General features: G+C 30.7%; 1 protein-coding gene across 5 annotated transcripts in view; it reads right to left on the minus strand.

Moving 5' to 3' along the window:
- The window catches only part of LOC136975517 (probable 3',5'-cyclic phosphodiesterase pde-5), a 61,969-nt gene that overhangs the window by 8,845 nt on the left and 28,353 nt on the right, over positions 1-24,771 (minus strand). For all 5 annotated transcript variants that reach the window (XM_067270581.1, XM_067270580.1, XM_067270579.1 and 2 more), the window contains exons 4-25: positions 18,097-18,252; positions 17,988-18,025; positions 17,726-17,887; positions 17,617-17,654; positions 17,444-17,522; positions 17,249-17,342; positions 17,121-17,176; positions 15,870-15,920; positions 14,610-14,668; positions 14,478-14,529; positions 13,893-14,041; positions 13,723-13,815; positions 12,035-12,103; positions 11,846-11,960; positions 10,438-10,577; positions 10,284-10,370; positions 9,056-9,206; positions 8,829-8,984; positions 8,631-8,681; positions 8,434-8,555; positions 8,260-8,371; positions 8,102-8,182 (exon numbers count right to left, since the gene is read on the minus strand). In XM_067270581.1, the coding sequence (XP_067126682.1) occupies positions 8,102-8,182; positions 8,260-8,371; positions 8,434-8,555; positions 8,631-8,681; positions 8,829-8,984; positions 9,056-9,206; positions 10,284-10,370; positions 10,438-10,577; positions 11,846-11,960; positions 12,035-12,103; positions 13,723-13,815; positions 13,893-14,041; positions 14,478-14,529; positions 14,610-14,668; positions 15,870-15,920; positions 17,121-17,176; positions 17,249-17,342; positions 17,444-17,522; positions 17,617-17,654; positions 17,726-17,887; positions 17,988-18,025; positions 18,097-18,252 (2,111 nt within the window). The remainder of the gene's footprint in view (positions 1-8,101; positions 8,183-8,259; positions 8,372-8,433; positions 8,556-8,630; positions 8,682-8,828; positions 8,985-9,055; positions 9,207-10,283; positions 10,371-10,437; positions 10,578-11,845; positions 11,961-12,034; positions 12,104-13,722; positions 13,816-13,892; positions 14,042-14,477; positions 14,530-14,609; positions 14,669-15,869; positions 15,921-17,120; positions 17,177-17,248; positions 17,343-17,443; positions 17,523-17,616; positions 17,655-17,725; positions 17,888-17,987; positions 18,026-18,096; positions 18,253-24,771) is intronic.

Consider the following 24,771-nt stretch of genomic DNA (forward strand, 5'->3'; position numbering starts at 1 on the left):
AAATGCATCAAAATTTATAAATATAGTTAAACCTCTAAACAACGGCCATCCACAGGAACATTAGAAAAAATGGTCTTTATTCGGAAGTTATTTTTTAAGCATTTTCTTTCAACGCTCCTGAAAAAATGGCCACCGTTTAGAGGTGACCGTCATTGGAGATTCGATTGTATATGACGGTTGCATTTCCATGAAATTCAAAAACTTCGTGGAAATTTACGGTTATCAATTAGGACCGATCAATCGAATATCATTAATTTGAGGAATTAAATTGCACATTGCAATTTGAAGGGGGAAGCTCACATATAGACAACTGACGGACAGAAAAGAAAATAAATTAAATAAAAATTTCAAATTAAGAAATGGAAAGAGAAAAAACTTCTACTTGATTAATTTCATGAAATTTAGTCATTTTTATAAAATAAAGTCGGAACAAGCTTGCCGAATCGTCAAGAAAAGGAGGAGAAATCGCTAAAATTTAGTTTTCTTGTTTGTTTTTTTTTAAAAAAAAGAAAGAAAGGAAAAAATTCCAGATTTTTCATGAAAGATGGATGCTGGAAAAATCGATTGAATAAATTTACTTGGGACTTAAATTAACGTTACAGATCATCGTTTACTGCCGAAGAAATTATACAATGCCCTACCTTATTTTTCCTTAATTGAAGTAAAATTATAATTGATCATTTATTACAAAAATTTCGATAATTTCGAATAAAAAGTAAATTAAAAAAAATCCAAATTAATATTACAGTTAATTAATTTAAACGGAAGTTTGCTTGTTTGGATAAGGCAATGCGACACGTGGAGGGTGACATTTCCCGGGAGGACTTTCTACGGGAAATTGACCCCTATTTAGGTGTTATAACGTGAAGAAAACCGCGAAAACTCCACGTTGGCGAGGCACAAACCCACCCACTCGTCCACTGGTAGCTTAAATACAGGTAATTATTAAAATTAATTTAATAAATTGATTTTGTTTTTTTTTAATTATAAAAAGCCTGAAAACTTAAAATTTTGTATACTTTACATTTAAAAATAATAATAAAATATTTCATTAATTAAACATTTGTTTCTATACCCAATCATTCGATTATTCTATTTCTGAATTATTAATTTCTCAGAAATAAAGGGATAGTAATATCCAAAGCTGTTGTCATGTAATTAAGTGATATTTAATTACATTATGACAGACTGTCATGAAGTTGCTACAGTAACACAAGAAATGTATAAATTATTTGTGTGTTAAGTTAATTGATTGTCTTTACTTAATTACTAACGAAAAAATTAGAAAAATAGCTATCATATAGTATATAGTGTGTATATATATATGTTATGGACAAATATACATATCAATAGGGTACTTTGGGTAGGGTTAGACCTTGGCGAACTAGGCAACTGTTTAGGGTCTAGATCTGAGTCGTGGATTTGTAAATTCACGTTCAAATAAATGAGATTTGATATGCATGAGCCGTTCATTAATTACGTGCACAGTTTTTGAGCCAATTTGACTCCTTCCCTCTTTGTTGTACTTTTGGAAAACCCTTTCCCTTTATTTGGGCAGCCATATTTTGCCCATTAAGAATGAAGCTGACATACAATGGATTCGATCTGCAAGAATGAGGGATGGAGAACGATGTCCCGAACCATGCGAAAAGTTCACAAAAGATTATTGGAGTGGTTCCTGCAAAGCCGTCGTATAGCGAGCCGTCTATTTCTTTTAAGCTCAAAATCGGGTCAAGATTACCTTTCTAGAAAATGGAATAGATAGAAGGAAACGCAACATTTGGACGATTTGCCGGGCGGTCTTCTCAGAAGGACTCTCTATGTGGGGTAGGTAACTGGCCCCTATTTAGGTGTTAGCCACGTGAAGAAAAGTCGAAAAACTCCACGTGGCGAGGCCCGAACCCACGACCGGTGTTCAACGGTTTTATCCATTCGGCCACTGGTGGACGTGGACCATTCTGAAGAGCTGAAGATGCAGGCAGAATTCTCCTTCCATCAATAAAAAAATAAATTTTTAATGCATAAAAATATATTTACAATGCACGGATTTTCAGTAAAAACTCATTAACTTCCATCTAAACATTCGATACTGTTTGTTTATGTGATTGAATGTAAGGCAATACTTTGCAATATGATTAGAAAATGAGTATTTCGCAATTAATAAATTAAATTTGATACTCTAATTCCATCAAAATCAATCGATAATGTGCGCTTTTGGACTGTTAAAATGTCAGACAGTTACGAAACAAGGAAAGATAATAATGTTACATATTGTTAGGATCTTAGCGTGTAAGATTCCTAATCGTAAATCGCTGTTTTATATTTCACAAAGAATGGGTTATAACGGTCGGACTGGACACCGGTCACGTCCTGCTCGTCTAACTGAACCGAACAAAAGACGTCCCCGAATCTCTCGCGCCCACACGTAAGTGTAACCTGATCAGTTCCAGACTGGACCCAGGTCGTTAGGTTTTCACACGTGCAAAACAGTCGACCCAACAACACGAAATTGCAATTAATTTAATTAATTTAATAAAGGTTTATTTTGGGAAGATTTTTTTAGAATATTCACCGAAAGTAATTTGTTTTGGAAAAGTCAAATTTTCAAGAAATTCTGCAAAAATTTCTTTTGAAAGAACTTAAAATTATCCAAAAAGAATAAATCCATTTAAATCAAATATAAATGATTACGACAATTTAAAAATTAATTATATTTATCTTTTAAAACTATTTTTTCTTAATTTTCTAACAAAATTTAATTAGATGATTATATAAAAGCACGCATTTTACTGTAAAAACTTTAATTGGATTGAATTTAATTAAAAAATTTTCTTAGATTTAACGCCATTTTAAGTACATTCAAGATGATGAAAATTCAGGTAAATAGTTATTTGGTTTCGGGCAGCTGTCTGCCTGTTAGCAATATCCAAATTGTTTTCGTACTTCGCATACTTCATTTTTCAATCAATAAAGGAATGAGAAAGATTTTTCTCCTAAATTATTTGCGAATTAATCTTGAAAATTCCATTGCAAACATACTCGATAAGAGCAAGCGAATTAACTTATAATACATTTTTTTAATGTCAATTACATTAATTTTTTATAATTATTATTTAAATTTTATGAAGTTGCATTATAAAATTAAAATGGCATTTCAATATTTACATTAATTACTCACGAGTGAATGCTGGACAAGAAATAAAATGGCTACGTTGCAACGATCATATTCCAAATGTACGGACCTTCAAGCGCCGTCGATTCGCTTGATGCGACAGAAGTGTTTCAAAATTCAGAATCGTAGTTCCTCAAATGCAACAAAGAAATGCTTCAAGACTTATTTCAATAACGTTCTGTTTTTCAACAGCATTTGAGGATCACTGCTTATCAACTGGTATTGGAAGTTGAGAATGTTAATGAAGTAAGTCTGAAGTACCTCTATGTTGCATTGCACTAAACACCGGTTATGAGGAATCATAGTATACGAGACACCTTGCTCCTCCAACTTGGGTGTTAATGCAGTAGCATAGCCTATCGTTTATTGCTTAAAAGAAGCAAAATAAAATTAAGGGAAATGGCATCACAATAAATCGCTTGAACTCATTGATATGGTGCAATAAATTAAATACTCAATTTTGTATAGTCTACATTTATATACTGTATATATATATATATATATATATAATATAATTGTACATGAGAAAACGTTATTCAATTTAAAGTACTTTCTCTGTAATTAATTAATTCTAAATCTAAATGAAATCCTATCTTTCGTAACCATAATAAATCACACGTTGGCCACACAAAATTTCATTTTCTTTCACATAATTCTAGTTTTATTAAAGACTATTTGTTATAAAATTTAAAATTGGAGGAATATATTAGAAATTTTTCTTCTTTACTTTTTTTAAAATAAAATTGCGTTAAAGAAGGAAATTAAATTTTTTCGTTCGTATTATTTTTGTATAATTAATTGACTAAGAACAAACCACTCCACTTCAGTCGTATGGAAATTTTCAAATTTAATTATTACACATTTATATTCTTATATAAATCTTCATCAAAGCGACTGAAAATTGCATTTTTCCGTGACTAAATTTATATTAAAATTCAACATATTCGTGTTTCCCCTTCTCAAAACACATGGGGGATTAACTTCGACTGTGCATTAAGTTAATCGTTTGTGACCTTCGAGGTACTTCTGAAACAATCCATTTAAACGTTTTAAAAGTATTTTTTACACTTAAGTTTAAAAACAAAGTATTGGTAAATTTTTATTTTTAATCCATTAAACTGAAACTTGGGTGGTGCGTGTTAGTCTAGTCACCGAACAATGGGTTCGCGCCTCACCAATGAACTGGCATCATTGAAGTTCTCAAGGTTTTCTTTACATGTCTAACACCTAAATAGGGGTCAATTTTCCATAAAAGTTTTTGTGAGAAGATTTCCCTTAGCAGATCACCTAAGAGTTATCATCCAATCCAATCAATCCTAATGGAAAAATCATGGGTCATACAGCATCGAATCCGATCCTGATCACTATAATTTACCACGGGTAGTAGAGAATGAGACATTATTTTCCATCCTTTACCCGTGTTACCTATTTCATTACAGGTCAGGCCATAATAACCGTGGAATTATGAGAGGTCACGTATCATACAAACACTCCAGATCGCTACAGTTCATTATGGGTAATGCGAATCGTGTCGTCGTTTCTCACCCCCGCCTATTGTATTGACTCCATAATGGGCCTTAGCTTAATGTAATGGACGATACAGCTCAGCCCTAAATAACTTCTTAACATTTCTAAGTTTACCATAAAAAATTTCTCATGAAAATTAACAAGTTTTTTTGTCGACATAAATACATAATTTATTCAAAATAGTTCCTTCTTTCTAGATAATTACATATTCATTAATATAACATCAATTTTAAGAATTTTTTTCCTGTTAAAATTTAAGTTAAATCATGAAAAATTAATGATACAATACTTGAAGGAGCTAGAATCGAAACGATTAAATTCCAGTTAAGGATTTGGTACATTTTGTACCAATTTTTAACTGGTATTTAACTGTGCCAAATCCTTAATCCTTCAAAATTTTCACACAATTTAACTAGCAAATTAAAAAAAAAAAAAAAAAAATTGATAAAGTAATGAAAATTTACACTATAGTGTCATGAAATGACAGATTTTCATATTTTATACAATCCTTTAATGTGATTTTATTCCCAATTAAAATCATAATAACATTTAAAATGTTAGATAATTAACCTAAATAAATTTATATATATACAGTATTACTCAGAAGACCCTCAGCTATAGCATAAAAAGCCGTTCCTCTCATATAACTTTAAAAGAGTGAGGCCATTTGCTGTAACCTAAACAGCTGTGTATTTAACTTCAGGTGATATTAGGAAAATCAGGACTAAATTTACACCCAAGTATAACAAAATACGTGGTGTTGTTTGTTCTATTATTTTGCACGTAATGGGAATTAAAGGTATACAAAAGAGCGATACACGTTGCATTAACTAATTAAGAAAATCAATTTTGATTATTTGCTTTACAAATGATTTAAGTAACAAATCTAAGTTTCAAATACCGAAAACATTTCCGTATTTGTTACTGTAATTAATCCGGGGATTAACTTTTATAATTAAATATATTTAATATTTAATTTCGATGAAGTTATTAAACCATCTACATTAATTATATACTGGTTTTTACAGTTATAACAATATGTTTCGCGGTTATGCTATTATATTATACAGTACAGAATCATTAATATAAAAGTATATTTATATTAATATTCCTAGTGTTTTATTTAATTTAGAATTAAAACTGAGATAACCGAAGAAGAAAAATAAGTAGAAATCGTCACTAGGATGAGGAGAAGTATCTGTTCTCCAAATTCTGTACGGGCTTCCTACATTTTACACATTTATAAGAGCATAGAAAAGGACCTGCACTCTACAGGTGCATAGACAAAGGACCTGCACTCTACAGGTGCATAGACAAAGGACCTGCACTCTACAGGTGCATAGACAAAGGACCTGCACTCTACAGGTGCATAGACAAAGGACCTGCACTCTACAGGTGCATAGACAAAGGACCTGCACTCTACAGGTGCATAGACAAAGGACCTGCACTCTACAGGTGCATAGACAAAGGACCTGCACTCTACAGGTGCATAGACAAAGGACCTGCACTCTACAGGTGCATAGACAAAGGACCTGCACTCTACAGGTGCATAGACAAAGGACCTGCACTCTACAGGTGCATAGACAAAGGACCTGCACTCTACAGGTGCATAGACAAAGGACCTGCACTCTACAGGTGCATAGACAAAGGACCTGCACTCTACAGGTGCATAGACAAAGGACCTGCACTCTACAGGTGCATAGACAAAGAATCTGCACTCCAGTGTGTAGAGTAAAGGATCTACTTGTAGCGTTTAGATCCTTTCCTACGCTCTAGACTACCTACTCTGCCGAAGCATAGAGAGGATCTTTGTTCTGCGAGCAAATAGAGATGATGTTAACATTGCACAATTATTATTTTGTATTTTAAAACTTATTTTATAGCAATTTCGCATCTCCGAGCACTAATAACAGGTACAGAAGATCGACGACCTAATTATCGATTCAGGAATCGACTGCTGACTGATGTTCAAATTATGCGTTCGCTATGCAGAAAAAAGGTGTTAACAACCGGTGAGTAAGTGCTTACGCATGTAAATGAGTGATTGCACGAGCTAACCCTACCTATAATTAAAATTTGAGAAGTGTTTATCATAAAAACTTGTTTCTTCACGCGGATTTTAATTATTCTTTTGGTAGATTTTCTAGGAGCTTTTACAGCATGGAAAAAGTTACGAATTTTGCAAGTTTTTTCTAGAAATAATTCATGTTTTTGGAAAAATGCTCTTACTTGAGTATACATCAGAGTTTTAATGTGAGACACGACTGTAATCTTTCAACGACGTCATACGTCATCAATGACTTCGCATATCACATCAGAATCGCTTTTCTACCTTCGGTAACACGTTACGCGACGTCAGTAATCTAGTCCTGCACGTCGTCATGTAATTAACTTTCAGACACCACCAACAATAAAGATAGGATAAAGGATTCTTTCAAAACCCTTGAAAATTAAAGTTTTTTTTTTTAACAAAAAACAGATAAAACCTTAAAAAGTTTAAACTTTACAGCCCTCAATTACCGAAAAGCTGTGAAGAAAAGTCCACAAATGGAGACATAAAATTGCATCAATTTGGAATCACAGAACTTCAGCGCTCGCTTTCATCTCCCCTAAATCACAAATGAGCTAAACGTCCCACTTTCTGCCCGCAACAACTCATTGCTATTGTTCAAATTTATGTAAAATTATAAATTAGTTAAAGATTAGAGCCGCTTCCCAGCCAATTTCTGATGTCCTCCTAACACATCTATAGTTATATCAATGCGTGACAGATTATCGGTATTTCGATGACAGCAGATGTCAGATCAAGATTAAGTGGAAGAGATATTTATTTCCATTGATCAAAACAGACAGACAATAGTCTAAGGAGAAGTAGCTGTACTTTATATCAAGATTAGAATCAGTTCTTTATCCTATCGCCACCAACATTTAGAAAAGTCTAAATCCAATTAAAGATACTGCTTCTTAATAATTTCGAATGCTTAAGTTTCCCTGACTATTTTTATTCATTTAAAAGCAACAAAATCAAAATATTTTACTGAATTCTTATAAATATGAACTTTTTTTTAAGTACAGTCGAACTTCTGAACAATGGGCACTAATAGGAGCACGTTGTTCAGAGATGGTTGTAGTTTAGAGGTTATTTTTTACGCATTTAGAAACGTTCCTGAAAATGATCGTTATATAGAGGTGGCCGTTATTGGAGGTTCGAATGTATTAATATTTCGAAAATTATAAATTTATCCTAATATTGGTTCCTCGATTTTTTTTCATGTTTACTAAAATCATCGCTTATTTTTAATAAAATTTACCAATTTTTATGAGTAAATAAATAAATTTATATTAAAATTTGGAATTTTTTAATGTTAAAATACAACATTTTTAATGAATTAATTAACATACCTGAGATGCTGGTTTTTCGTGTTCTTTATTCCTGTCCATCATAGGAATTGGCTCTCTTCCTTGAGCTCTTTCAATATCGCCCTAAATTGGAAAAAATATTAATTAGATGCAAAATTTATTAAATTTTCTAGAATATTTTTATTTTTTCTTCTATAAACCTGCTCATAAAACTCCTCGAAGATGACTCGAACGGTGTCTTGCTGCTGTTCCCAAGGTTTTGTACTTGCACATAAGTCGCAAGCCGTCATTGTGATGGCTTCTAACAATAACCTATAATTATTTTTTTATTAATTGATCAATTGTAATTAATTTTTATTTAATTATAACCTTACCTGTGGTCGTTATTATTCCAATCGAACGATTTTCTATTTACAATTTCTTCCATTTTGGCTTTATTGGGAAAGAATAATGCTAAATCTGTTGCCAAAATACAATGCTTAATGTTACCCAGCACCTGAATTAATCGAATATTTTTATTTAGTACACGATTTTTAATAATAAAACGCATTTTTTAAAATCAATAAATCACCTGTTTATATTCGGTGGAACTTAAATTTTTTAATATGTTGTGACCTTCTTGCTAAAATGAAATTCAGAAAGTTTGAAGTTCTAACTTTAAACTTCTAACTCGTTTAAAACAAAAAATCTTGCGGGCAGATAAACACACAGACAACACAAAACATTAAGCAAATTTCCAGATAAATTGCTAAAACATATTTAAAAATACCTGCAAAATAGATACAGTTTGGTTAAAATGATGATGCTCCAAGGTGGAAGTAGTGTAGATTGCAGCTAGAGGTGATGCCGAATTCACTAAGAATTGATTAGTTTTTCCTCTATGATCCAAATCGTGGCATAAACAGGCAACGAACAAAGATAATTCCTACAACATTATACCAAAAATATTACGAAAAACATGTAACTGTGGCTTTAAAACAAAGTTATTTATCAAACCTCCAATGGTCTAAAAGTGTTTCTGGCTTTCTTGATGACAACGTAAATTGCGTTGGCCACACAAAAACCATGGGTCCAATTGTGATAAGGAACCCTTCGATAATTCTTCTTCACTGTTAACGTGAATCTGATTAGGCAATCTAAGTCGAATCTAGAAAATAAATTACATTCATTTAACACGAAGAATCATCATTAAGTTAAGAATTATTCATCAAAACTACTGTAATTTTCAGTAATTTTGGTGTGTCTGAAATGCCAATTTTTGATATTTTTAGAAGAATAAAAACGTTTTTAAGCAAATAAAATTAAACATTTTTAAGATTAGTTTCAAATTAACTACACTTTAATAGCTATTGTCAGCTCTAGCCGTACAAAATACTCAATATGAAGGTTCTTGCACAATTTTACAACTTTTAACTAAAAAGATATACAATCTTCATAAATAAAATTGAATTTTTATTAAGCAAAAAGTTATTTAAATGAAATTTATCTTTTGCTGCTGAAATTCAAGATGTCGAATAATCAATTTATCGCATTTCTTCAAATCAATGTATGAAGGAACGAGCTTTTCTTCATACATTGTATACGATGAACTACGGGAAAATATGCCCGTTTGAAAGAAAATTGGGCGCACTGGGAATAAGAAACAAATAAAAAAAAGTCGAATGTAATCTTTCTCAATACTGCAATCAGTCTCCATCTCTCCTTTTTCAACTTTTCAATTGCTTCTAATATTAGACTTCCAAGCCGGTTGAATTTCTCTATCTTGCACTAAAATGACACTAAATTACCAAAAATTCCGTACAATGTTCCTACAATTTCTCTTCGAAACTCTCTTTTAATAGAATTTAATTACGGCATATTACAAAACTCAACTTAAAAAATCCAGCAAAGAATTGAGTAACTTTCCCGGCAATAAAGTTAAAATTGTGTGTGCTGCCATCTATTATGATATATTATTAAAAATCCTAATGAAATTTTAATTTCATGAGCTAATTCTTATACACGATTCACAAAATATGGGCTAAAACTATATATAATGTGAAAAATATAAGTAGAATATCATTCAAAGATTACGACTCAAGATGCGGATATAATCATTCGCACCCCTCGTAAACACGCACGTTTCTTTAATTACCTTAATTAAATATTAATTAAAATAAAATATATCGTAATGATAAACTTAATCGAGTTCTAAATTTATGAATTAAATTGCCAATTTACTCACTTATGCAAGCCAAAAAGGTCGCTAAACATATGAATCGTGGAGGTCACCTTTTCATCAGCGCTAAGGTTATAGGGTGAGAATGCAAAACTGGCAACGAAATAATATATAAATCAATATATTCAGAGCATAGAATAGAAGAAATCAATTGACTTACTCTAATAAAATATCGGGTATGTTGGCAGGAAGAGCCTGTTTGGCTCTATCCACTTCCTCTTCTGTGCAAGTGTTATGATAGGAGAGAATCTCTAGTGCCACTTTATACTTCTGCTCCGATCGACGTATTTTGTCGTACAACTGAAAGCACACTTCATATAATGTCAACATTGTAAGAAGAATGACTCCATTATTCGTCAATATATTAAAGTTTTAACATGGAAAAATTACTTTGAGTTCATAATAATTAGCGAATTATTCAATAATTTCTGTAAAAACAGTCATAAAATCGAATTAATTTTAAATCGTCGTCATTTACTTTGTTATTCTGTACTTGTTTTAGTTATCTGTGTATATAATTTTGGTTACTCTAGAGCTTTTTTAGGTATGTAGGAGCTATTAAGAGCATACAACAACAATTCTAAAGCTGTGCTGATATACAGGGGCTGTTGGAGCTTTATTTTAAATATAAAAATGGAATTTTAATGATAATTATAATTATTGCAGGCAGGGTTGGACTTAAAATTGTTGTGACTAATCTATAACATTTAACAGGCCCATCAAATAATGTAGCATGCAGAAATGTGTGGTCAAAAGCTATAGATTCGTACTGGAGGCCCTAAACTGGGGTATAAAATATCGTTGAAAGACAATAAATTCTTTCTGAAGCATACCTTCTAAACCTAAGAGGTAAGTCTTGAACTTAAAGAAGCTTATATATATGTAGTGAAACCTCAATATAGCGCAAAACGAATACTTGAGAATGGGTCTACTCCATAAAGTACTAAATTTTGCATTGTTATCATCAAAATACAGGACTTTCAAACACCAAACTTATGTGTAAGACCTCTTTGTATAACTGTTATTATTCAATATGCTTCAGTTTAGCATCAAACTCGATTTAGTGTCTCAACACCGAACAAATGTTTGTTCTAAACCGAAGTTTGTGTGCATATATTGTGTGTTTTTATTAAATTAAAAAAAATTTTTTTTAGTTAAAAATCAAATTAATCCGCTATTTATCTTTACTCATCATTGACTAAAACACTTTCTAAATTTTCTGTACTTCGAAGAAGAAGCTTTCTTTCCTAAAAGTATAAATCCCACAGAAGATGTAGCAAAAAATATTCGAAGTTTTTATTTTTAGTAAAAAGAATAATAATAATACAAGGAAATCTCCGTTTTTGTTAATAACCGAAATTTATCTTCAATTTATTATTGAAGTAAACAATTTCCAGGAGGATTAAATAAGAAGGAAGATTACTAGAGCGAATTGTTTAGCTAAGTAACCTCTTAAGACCTTAAAGAAAATGGCGAAATATGAGAAGAGAAGGAATTAAAGTAATGTAGAGTCACGTAATTCGTACAAAAAATAAAATAATAAGAAAATAAACATAGAAAAAACTTACTTTAGCGTGATGAAGAGCCAGTCCGCAGTATGTTGCAAAAGTAGCGAAAGCTTCTTCGTCTATCTTACTGAACGAACCATTTACTTTGTTAACCATCTGAACGACGCCGATAACACTAAAAGAATCGTTTATTTATAAATATACGCGTCAATTCGAAAGGCTATTTGATAAAATATGCAGTTTGCTTACTGGTTACGAATGAAAATGGGCATACAAAGTAAGGATCGGGTCGTGTAACCAGTCAGTTGATCCACGGTTCTGTAACGATATTTTTGTTAAAGTTAGTTATGTATACATTTTATAGATCACAGCAGACTCTTGATTATCTGGAATGAACGAGAGGGATGCCATTCTGGTTAATCTGGTAACGCTTGTATCCAGATAATCCTGAAATCTCGTATGGCTTCATTTCTGGAAGTTGAATTCTGCATTAATGTCAGCCAGATTGACCCGTTCTTTTTCAAAAGAAATGCGAAGAAACTATCGTACACAACTGCCTCACTCATAATAAACTGGGCACTTTGGCTAAATGTATCATTCCTCTTCTCCTCCTTCCAGCCATTAGCCTACAAAGTTATAAAACGATTTATGATAATTAATGGCTCATCCATAAGAATTTTTTGGCACCCCAGTTAATGTGACCCCGCATAATCGAGAGTACGCTGTATATTATTAACATATGCATCTTTCGGAATGTAAATTTGCTAGAGGATGGTTTCAAAAAGGCTTAAATAACGTTTTTCAGAGAGGCATCTTTTCGGATTGCCATCAATTTGCAGGAGACCTTCCCAGTAATAATTTCTGCTTTCTGTAGCCATTTTATCAACATTTTCTTAATTTACTAGCGCGATATGATCAAAAATTAATTAAAATTTCACCAATAACGTGTTTCTGGAATAGTTTACGATGCAACACACGGAGAGAGACTTAATGATGTGAATGAGACTTTCTCTAATTGACACATTTCATGTTGCTAATTGAGGGAATTTCCCAAAACTGTGTTGCTAAAGGATAATGAAGAGAAATTATGAAGTGAGATTTCTGCTTATTAACTAATTCCAATTTTGAAATATCGAATAGAATCCAGAACGTTTGCATTATTCTTAATCCATTAACCATTAAGCAACGTTGTTATGATGATTATTTTTATCCCTGAATGCCACGTATTGCAAATCGCCTGACTTGTGAAATATTATAGAATTATAAAAATAATTTTAATTCATTCTTATAAATTAAGCGTTTAAAAAACGATTTAGAATTAAAAACATATTAAATATTTACTTGTTTACGCGTAAATAATTGAGAATCGTTTACAAGAGGATTACATTAAGTTCTGCTCACTCATCGGAAAACTTTGCAATATCAGAGCTATGGTTTATTTTGTTCTTTCACTTAAGCTTCCATTAGCAATATTTGCTGTAAGTTACGATCAATAATAGACGATTCCGCTTGGCAATTTTCGAGAGATGCATCTAGAAGTCGAAACGTGTGATAAAGTGCGATATGTATTTGTACGTGGCAATTTTATTGAGTATCCTAGCAGATTTTCTGATGTTTTAACCATTTTTTTTTCTTTTATGCGAGATCAGAATTCAAAACGAATTCAGAAACTTGATATAAAGGTAAAAATAAAGTTCAATTTATAAGAAATTGAGTTACAAATTCGTGGGTGAAATTCTTTATGGTGAATTTTCTGGATGATTACAGAGCCTTGTTTGCTTCGTAACTACAATATTATTAAGTAAATAAGTAAATATAACAGGGTAGCCCAAAAGTCGGTTAAATGAGATATACTTTAAAACCAGTTTGGTACTATTTAAATTTATGTTTACTTTAATTTAACTATGTACAAATATGTAAACACCTTTATTAAATACCTGTTAAATCTTTTATCGTTATAAGCATCAGAAATGTTTAAAGATTCACCAGTTAAAGCGACGTGCCCGGCGATACCTGTACCCAATGCAAATCTATAGAAGAGGAATTACATGAGTCACAGGTTAAAGAATCACAACGAATAAATTGATAAAGTAATCTACACTGTCACCTAATTTCCTTGGAAGCTTCGGGCTTAATGTTATTGGTACTATCCTGACTACCGCTGACGTCGAATATTCTTGCATACAACTCTTTAGAACGTCCATCGACCAAGAATAAAGACGCTCTATCCGCATTTACAAGTTTCTGAGCGAACATCTACAATTAAAAATTTAACTTTAATGATGTCTTATTGTTCAAAATTACATTTGGTTTGCATAAAAAATTAAAGTGAAACGAGAGGAAAATTGGCATATGACAACACGTAGCAAAAAGCGGTGACTTCGCGGGGCATACAGTGATATCACGTATTAAGGTGTAACAAGGAATAGTGTTGAGAGAGATTAATGACATTCCTTGTTAACATGTAGTAGAGTGGTGAGGGAGATTATTGGTATCCATATGTTAACATGCAAAGGAGGGTGTTGAAATTAGTGCCATTCCTTGTTGACGTGTGCCAAAAGATGGTGACTTTGCGATACAGTAATGAAATCCCCTGCCACACCTTGCCATATTCCAATTTAAAAATAAAACTCCTTGTTTAATGACGGTTTTATACAAACAAGCCAAACAAATTATCGGATAACGTATTTACCATTATCTTAACGATGACGGTATCCATGCTGATCATGTCTTGAAAGATCGATCTGATAAACAAACAAATTACGAAACTTGAATCAAGAGGAAGAGAATAAAAGGAGAAGAGAAAGTGGAAAAGTAATCTCACTTGACTACTGTCAGCAGGAAGTTATTCAATTTCCTTTGACGAACCATGTTCGTGTACAGCTGTGTAATAAAATTCGAAATAATCCTTAAGCAGGAATTAATAAATTAATTAATTTAATTCGTCTTAAAAATAATTATCCTACGGGAAATAAATATTTATAAAAATGATACTAAAAATAAAACTATTAAAGTTTAGTTAATTATTAATGCAAATTAAGATTTTCTTATTATAATTATAAGGTTATTACTTTAATACTAATTAATGTAACATAGTTATGATTAACAATCTGAAAATTATCTAATAAATCGCAATTAATATAATTATAAATTTAATTGATTTTTAATGAAATTTCGATAATAATTATTAAAGCATGCATTGCTATAATTAGAACAGAAACTGGTTCTGATTAGAGTGAGAGAGTGCCTTTATTCCGGGTCCAAATGAGGAAATGCCCCAAAATTTATTGTCTTATGTAAAAAACATTATATAAAAAATTTGACAAAAAATTCTGTTTTTCTTTTATCGATTTTATTTGTATATTTTTATGACTTTCGGATAGAGATAAGACCATGGTCAATTCAGGCAATAAAAAATTTCTGTGGTTTCCCCTTTTTTTGATGGTGCTCTAAAGACGCGCTTAGAGTACCATAAAGGAAAGGGGGAACCACAGAAATTTTTCATTGCCTGATTTACCACGGTCCAAAATCCAAATGGTACAGCTGAACACAAATGGTACAGCATGGTTCACAAAAAAGAGCCCCCACAATAAATGAAAAACTAAAGTATTTGCTGGCGAAAAGCATTTCGAGAAATATGATTTTATTTGATGCTTTATTATTGTTTATATTTTGAACAACATATATAATATATGAGGACACCAAACTATTTTAAGTGCTAAGGTCCTCTAAGTCTTAAGGGCCCATATTTTGTTAATAGACAGGGCCTTGTCTCATCTCTATCTCTTTCTTCCTGATTACTACTTATAATTAATATAAAAACGTTTAAGTGATTTATTAAAAGTAAAAAACTTTAATAAAATTCATTTATTCAACAAAATGCTTGACTTTCTTGAGAACATCCATTGATCTTTCTTTACATGAGAAACTTTAACTTCGACTTTTTATACGTTTAATTTATATTAAAGTATAAAGATATATAATTACAAAGTTAAAAATAAAGAAATTTAATTAAAATTAATTAAATAAATCACTAAAAAATTATAAATTGAAATTAATTAAATCATGCAAACGTAGTGCTTACCTCAGCATAATGTAAAGCGATACCACCCCACACTAAATAACTGTTAACTATCTACATGGAAAAAAAAATTAAATATAATTAATTTATATTATATTAATGACCTAATTATTCATCACTTTTAACAATTTATATTTAAAAAAAATTATATTGATTTCCTGTTATTGGTAATTAAAAATAAAACAGGAATTTATGATTATGAATTGCAAAACGAAAATTTGCATTAAATTATAATTAAAAATCAAGTTATATAATCGAAATTATTTTCTGTAATTTGTATTTTAATGAAAATTACATGAAATAATCGTCGTTTGTAATTTACTTTCTGCCAAAATAGCGAATCCGATATCGATTATCAACTTCGAACAACAACTTCTTAATCACATTTTCCATACATTTTTATATAATTTTTATGAAGCTTTAGATGAATAGAACGAAATTTTACACTGTTTACTTCGATATTTGTTGAGGGTTTTAGGTAAAAAATTAATTTTAGTAAGTTAACGAGCCATTATTTATTGTGACATCGTCACAATGCCGGGCTGCAATTTTTTATCAAATTTTAATTTACTCAATTTAAAATATATGCAAATCTACGTCAAATTACTAGTATCTTGCCCCTGTAGATCATACTTTTCCCGTTAACAACATAGTTGCTGTCATCTATCTAACTCCCTTCAGGGGAAACTTTTAAAATTGAAATAACACGATTTTCGGTTGAAACCGAAAGACTTTTTATACTTAATCGGAACTTCCTGTCCCTAATCCTTCCATATCCGGTCTCGGTTTACAGCAATCTAACTCTGTTCTTGCGATTAAGGAAGGATAGACAGACATACAGACAGACATACAGAATTTATAGCTCTACAATTTTTTCAAATTGCAGCCCAAATCTACAGCCATTAACAATCAAAGATGTTAGATCGATGTTACGCGTAACTCTTTCAAAAAAAATCGAGCAACGAGTTGCTTAACTTTCCAGGCAATAAAGTTAAAATTGTGTGCGGTGCCATCTGCTATGAGATTTTATTTAAGAAATTTCGACGTTTCAAAGTTAATTAAAACCTTGAAATTAAAGAAGTCAAAGAAATTAAAATGATCTCCAAAGATTTTTACATTTTAATTTCTTTTTAGAATTATTTTATTTAAAACCTTTAATCAGAAGAAATTCTAAAAGTTCTTTATACATAGAAACATAAAAATATATTATTTAAACAGTTAAAATTAACATTTAAAAGTTCAGGAACGTCTCACCTCTTCGTCTTCTTCATAAAATTCATTTTCTTCCTTCCTGTAAAGCTCTAAAACTCCTAAAAAGATTAGAAAATAGTGTTTTAGAGCTTTATTTCATCGAAAAAACTGTATAAAATAACATATCGAACCTGTCAGTTCTCCGTCAGGTTGCAATATCGGATGGCACAGTACATAAGCAGCATTCTCTCTATCAACCGGTACTCCTTCAGGAAAAAGCGGATTCTGTTACAAAAATCAAATATATTTGATGTAACAGACATTTCTTTTTTTAATATTAAAAAAATATAAAAAAATCTGATAAGATTCAAGTGATATATTTTTACTTGGTTATCGGTTTTCGTTCGAACGGCTTCTTTAGCGTTAGCTACGAAAGCAGCTAACGTGGTACCCGATTGTACTCGTCTAAAAATACAGGTTTTATTGATTATTTTTATTTAAAAAAATCGCATTCTTTATTAATATTTCAAGCTTCATATGAGTATTTATATACACTCACTTGGGATTTCTCACGTCCGTCCCGAAGGTGTAGATCTCCTGTGAATGTTAACAAAGAAGGATGAATCACAGAAGGGTATTTCACAAAATTAATTTTAAAATGTACATACCTGAGAGCTTTTATCATAAAGGTATAAATTCCAAGAGTCTGCATTCACGGCAGATGCTACAGTTTCTGATAATTCAGATAATACGTGTCCCTTATTGGGTTTTAGATAAAGATTGTTGGTCATTTCTTGAAGCATTTTCCTTTTGTCCGCATGGACGCAAAACTAAATTCGAAAAAAAATTAATAATAATAGAATTAAAAGTAAATTAAGTTGGAAATAGGTTTTATTTTCAAAATTAAGCGAATAAATTAACTTAAATCACCTTCCATCTCGATAGACTTGTTTTTCTTGGTGGTCTGCCTAATTTATAACGATGGTAATCGATAAGTATAATGGCTTTTTTTCTGACGGATTTTTCTTAAATTTCTTACCATTTGGTACTTCTGCCGATTGTGGTCTTTTATGGTTTCTTTGAGACTTTCTAATAATCCATCTTTCCAACAATTCCAAATCGATGTGACTCAATACGTAATCTTCTAAAAATTCGGGATTATCTTGAAGAAAGTCTATCACCGCTTTCGGAGTCGCTATTTTAACACAAATACATTAATAATAAGCACTTTCTTCTTAATTAATTATTATATATTTTCTTAATTTTTATGGAAAATTAGACAGATGACTTATTAAATTTACTTTTAAAAATTTGTCTATAAACAAGAGGCACAATCAGAAAAAATTAAGTGGATTGGATTGATGGAATAAAGCAACGCGACACTTGGACGATCTTCCAACAGGAGTGCCATCTCTCGAGGGTGTTTTTATGGGAAACTGGATTCTTTATTTGTTAGAAAACGTGAAAAACTTCATGTGGCCACCCCGTTGGTCAGGCGCAAACCCACGACCAATTGAATACAATATACACAAAATGTAAGTGCATTAAAGTTAATATTTTTTATCATTAAACACATTAAAGCAATATTTTTAGCAATTTTAATATACTCATATGAAACTCCCATGGATTTGTCAAATAAACGTGATTCCACACTGCTCTCTAAGAGTACAGAAAAATTTTAAAAATGCCTTAGTAACCAGCTCATCTTCAGAGGCAGCATAAAAAACGAAATTCGAACACATCCTAAAGTTTACGTGCTATAACGTTATGTTATGAGGTATGAAATGTCAATTCCACGATAAACCAGTCTCATAATAAGTTTAGCCAAAAGTTAATGTACAATTGTATAAAACGTATTGAAGATTTCTACGTCTTTCACATTAATTACGTGTTTGTACAGACCTTTAAAAATCCAAACCCTCTCCGCATCAGCTATTTTCTCTTCTCTATTTTTCTGCAGTTTAACTGCTCTCTCCCACTCGTGGCTTAGTGAATAAAAACTATTAAACACTGGTAGTTGGCGTGGGTTCGGGCTGGCCGTGTGGAGTTTTTCGGTTTTTCTTCACGTGGCTAATATCTAAACAGGGGCTCATTGAAAGTCCTCCCGGGAGGCATCCCCTCGGCAGAACGCCCACTTATCGCGTTGCCGTATAGCCTACAAACAAATTCTCCTCACTTTGTCAAACTTCCCTTTGCTAATGCTATAGTTTTTTACTTTTCTTCACAACTCTGTTCTCTAAATCTAACAATCAGGGATCTTCGGGTCGCATTTATATAGGATTTATTGTTTTTTTCTTTATCCTATAAAGGGATTTTATAGCTATCGCCTTTTTCCCGTGCTTGGTCTTCTCTTTTTCATTCCTTAAACACTCAAAAAGGGTTAAATTTCTTTTAACGGCAATCTTTTCGTTAGTAAGTTTCTTCAGGTATTTACAGAAACCCCGGTATATAGTGTATGAACACCTTCTGCTTCTCTCTGGTAGTAGTGAAGTTCGCCACGTTTCTCAAAAGTTACCGAAACAACATCCGCTAAGACCACGCTTAATTACTACTTCTCATAGGAAGTGGTCCACCAGTGGCTGAGTAAAACCACTGAACATTGGTAGCTGGCCGCATAAAGTTTTCCGAGTTTTCTTTACGTGCCTAAATCCTAAATATGGATTAGTTTTTTTCATACACATATATAGAGATTAGTTTCCCACAGAAAATCCTCCCGGGAGGATTTTCTGTGGGAAACTTGGCAGATCTACTCCCACTTGTCGCTTTTCCTTATACCAATCAATCCTGTAGAAAGCGCAAATCTTCCTCCAGATATTCCCAATTAGAGGTTAGATCCAAAGCTTTTTTAATTTTAATATAATTTATTAATTATATTAAAGAAATCCATTAATCCGGCACCACTTTGGTCTCTTAAGCGCCGGATTAACGAACTTCTACAGTGCATAAAAATTGATAAATTTCGTTATTAAACATTTCTTATACCTGAAATGAATTTTTGATTAATATTAAATTAACCAATTTAATATAACAACGTCACCAATTTATATAATGATAATACGTGTTGTACGAGTTAACGACAACACTTTATTAAATTTATAAATAAAACACCGTATACATAACAGGCTTTCAACACGTGTTTTTATCACTTAGACTATTTAAAAATGAAAAAAAAAAAATTACTCTGACAGAAATAAAGTAGGATTTTAGTGAATCTCTAATCTTTAATTAATGATATTAATAAGATAATATTGAGAATTAAAAAAAAACTTAGCATTAAATTTTATGACTAATTAATTTCAATTTTTTAAGCAGTTATTAATTAAGATATTTGTTTCCTAATTATTTATTATGCCTGTAGGGAAGCAAATCATTTACACAATTATTATGAAAATTACTAAGAAAAATTAATAAAAATTTGCATTTTATCACATAAAACTGTAAAAAAAAAAGGGGAGGAATTAAACGATGTCCGTGCTGTCATGTTAAATTCATAGCCGCAGTCTGGAATAAAAATTTTCTTTTTTTCTACAGCTTTTTTTCAATTTTTTTTTATTTTAGGCAACTTTTACACGCACTTTGCGTTAAAATTCACCACTTAAACTAGCATTTTTTGATAGTTTGAAGGGTGAATTTTAAAACGAAAGGTTAACACGAAGTACAAACTTTCATGTTTAGCCTTTTAAATGCTTTTTGAAGGCGTTAAATTTAGAGCCACAATGCATACACATTATATTTCTAACGCTAAATATATTTTAGTGCATTTTTAAAATTTTATAAAAATTTAATTTGAAATTTAAGCTTAATTTTACATTTTTTAAAGGCATTTAAGGCTGGCGTAGCGAATTTAAAACGTTTAATGTGTAAATTTAAGAATTTAAATTGTTTTTTTTTATGCAAAAATTTAATTTTTTCGAAGTAATTTTCTTAGTTATTTTCTACTTATCACAGTTTTGAGGCTTTGTATAACAAACAGTTAAAAATTACTTATAAATAAGTTTATCGGATATTTATTATCAGTAAAAGTATATTTTTTTAAATCAAAATTAATCAATTTGATAAGTAAAACAGTATTAAACCACCTCCGAAATGGCTTAATTTGCATACGACAACATCTCTCGAGAGAAGTATCAGGATCGATGGGAAATCGATCCCGGATTCTCCTGGTAACAAGACAGCGAAAGGTTATTGCTATTTTAATCTCACAAAAGATTATTCTTTGTGATGATATTCATAAAATTTTACAGCTTTATGGCTCCGATACGCTATAATTTTTTCTTTTACAGAAGTGATTTATGTAATATTTTTAAGACTTTTTTTCTTCTTAAAAATCTAATTTTCTTTACGATCATTTTTAAATGGTTTAATATAATGTATGCAAATTTAAGAAAAGAATAAACAAATAAACTAATGTTAACAGTGCGATTTTACACGCAATTCGGCACTCTTTGTAAAGTTTTCAAGCGATTAAGTATTCGAATAAGACATTAATATATATATAGACATTAAGACATTCGAATTTTTCATTAAGGAATTGTTTTTCTCAACATCGATGCTGATCGATAGCTGAAGATTGTGTGTTTAATAATCTTTGTCAGATCCATTTTCTTTTCATTTCGATAGAAAGTATCCAACTCGGATGATATTTCATAAGTTGCAGTGTAGTTAGAAGGTTTATAGATAGATTATTATAGAAAATAAATAGAAACATAGAAGAAAATTACATCACGTTGCTTCACTTTTATAAAACAACCATGGTATCATCAAGAATAAATTGCAATATCTTTAAATTGAACGTTTAAAATCACTCAATTGGAAAAAAAATAAAGAGTAAATTATAAAAATAAGGAGTTTTCTGTATGTATGGATGGATGTTACAGTCTGTGGGGGGCACGATTTTGTTAACCTGTTTGAAGCTTAATAACTCTTGTGCTTTTTGTCAGAAATTTCTGAAATTTTGCAGGGAGGTTTGTTTATTAAGGAGACTGATGCTATTAAATTTTGGTTATTACAGGTCGAGGGGAGAGAGATAATGGGCGTCGTGTGTATCTCTAGTAGGGTTGGACTTAATGACGATTTTACTCGTTATTAACATTTACATTTTTTATAAAATCCATCCCTATACTCAAAATTAAGCCTTTTGCCATTTTATAATAATTAAAAATATAAAAAGTTTTTAAAATAAAAATCGTAACAGATGGCGCCACCAAAATTTTAAATGTCGCCGGGAAAGTTAATCAATTCGTAGCTAGGTTTTTTATGTAGATAATAATATAACTTATTAATTTGTATACAAGAAAACTGTTTAGAGAAAACTGTATATACTAAGAGAAAACTTTAATTTAAGCAGAAAGTAATTTTTAATATAATTAAATTATTCAAAATTCCATCTATACTGTAGGTTAACTGGAATGTTTTGTAATCAGATGATCTCAAAAAAAGTATTGTTAGTAAGGTTTTCAACGTAAAGGTTCGTTTTAATAATTCCTCACTGAAAATACCAGAATCATTTTAAATATAATATTCATGTAGTTTATAGTATAATTTAATAAAGATAAATGCCAAATATCAATAGACATAATTTGGTTTACATATGAAATTAAACTATATCAACAGTTACGTAAGACAGTTATTTTCAATTACATAAAGTTGTTTGCATATTGACAAATGCTATTGAAACAGAAATACAGTATATCAAATTTAATATCATCTTAAAGAAATTTCATTAAGTATTAAGTATTTAATGTTGATTTATTTCAATAAATGCTTTATTTTGCATTAAACTGAGCTTTAATTTTTTTTTTATATCCAGTGATGTACAGGAGCGAGATGCTGCGAGATAATTTGACACAATTTAAATGTTATTACCTAACTTACTTTAAAAGTTTGGAAAATAAAGAATAAAACTTAAGTGTGGTTAATAGCTTCTTAAATTTATAAAGTTTTAAAAAAGTTATAAGAATTTATAATCTTTTTTAAACTTCTAAATGTTAGCTTATTAAGTAAAGGAAAAGAGGTCGGTTTCGATTTAAATTCGAATTTAAAATGATGCTAATTAAGTAAATAACTAAGTAAAATGCTATTTTTAATCTATTTAATATATAAAATAATTTTAAAACATAATAAAAGGTAAGAAAATAAATAAAAATCTTATTTTAAACATAGACAGTCCTCTGGAAATTTTACATGAAATTTCTAAAAGATGTTAAAGACGATTGGTTATTGATAAGATTGATAAATGACAATTGGTTAGATTACAGGAGTGTCTTTATCAATTTTTAATTTTTAAAAGGATAATCGTCGCTACAAAAAAGTTATATAATAAAATTTGTGCAAACCGGAATCGTATCGTACCGAATTTTTTCCAGCTTAGGCAGGTTCCGTTTTAGACAGGTTTTATTATATGTACAATTGATTAAGACACATTTTAAGAATTTTTTTTCCTCTTTATTAAAAGATTGTTTCCTGCTGTTTGAGAATTTGTTAGAGAATTATTGATGTTGAAAATTGAAATTTGTCTAATCATCAGCAAACAAATCGCTTGTGAGGAGTATTCGTTTAGTTAATAAGCTAATACAGTAAAACTTGTCCAAAACGGAACCTGTGAAAAAGGAAACCTGACAAACCGGAAAAAATTCGGTACCATACGAGCCCGGTTTATATAGGTTTTACATTAAAATCTTTATCAAGAATATTATTTTCTAAAAATTAAAAAAAAAAACAATTTTATTTTCTTATTAAAAGTCTGTTTTCATAAATAAACTAAAATTTAAAAAAGATGATAATATTAATTTAAAATGAGTTTAAAAATGGAATTAATTAAAATAAACTTTAATCAAATAAAATAATAAAAATAAAATTATAGGCTATTTTAATGTACATAACCAATTTATTAGAAATTCAAATGGTATATTTAATTGAGATTTATCTTTAAATTCACTCAAGAATAAAATTTAGGAGAGATGATAAATAAAGCCTACCAAATAACTACAGTAATTACTAACAACTATGAACGTGTAATTCTCTTCTGTCTCATTCTTCAACGTGTCAAAATGTATGAAGATAGAAAATTACATCAAGTAAATTGCTTTCGATTGTTTCCGAGCGTATGATTCGGGTTCGTACTCACGTCTAGCCGATTAGATTAGTGATGGGCTAAGGCAACGCAACACACGAGCGATGTACTGTACAGAGAAGGTGCCTCTCGGGAGGGCTCTCTACGAGAAACTGTCCCTATTTAGATACTAGACAATTAAAGAAAACCCCGGAAAAATTCACGCGATAATATGGGAAACTGATACCTGTTTAGGTGTTAGACACGTGAAGGAAACCCGGTTGATGAGGTGTGAATCCACGACCAATGTTCATTGGTTTTGTCTACTCAGCCACATGACATGTTGCAAACGAATAAATTTGATACAGAGTTTTCAATAATGTCGTACTTGTTTTTATAAATATGTAAACAAAAGATAAATTTCGATATTGCTCGTTCTCTTTTCTTTATTCAGTTCCATTTTTTTTTTAAATATGAACATTTGTCTTCAATAGAAAAACTATTTATGTAGTTTCTCTATTTTACTTACAGAAAAGGAAGTTTATTTTATACATTAAAAGTATTAAATTTTCTATAAAAATTATGCATTAAAGAGTCCGGTTGGTGTTACGAAATGTCGAATTGTGTGCAGTACACGGGTAGATATAGTGTTTGTTTTTTCCT

Source organism: Centruroides vittatus, unplaced genomic scaffold, assembly GCF_030686945.1.
Source record: "Centruroides vittatus isolate TY-2023 unplaced genomic scaffold, ASM3068694v2 contig_374, whole genome shotgun sequence".
Taxonomy (NCBI): Eukaryota; Metazoa; Arthropoda; class Arachnida; order Scorpiones; family Buthidae; genus Centruroides; species Centruroides vittatus.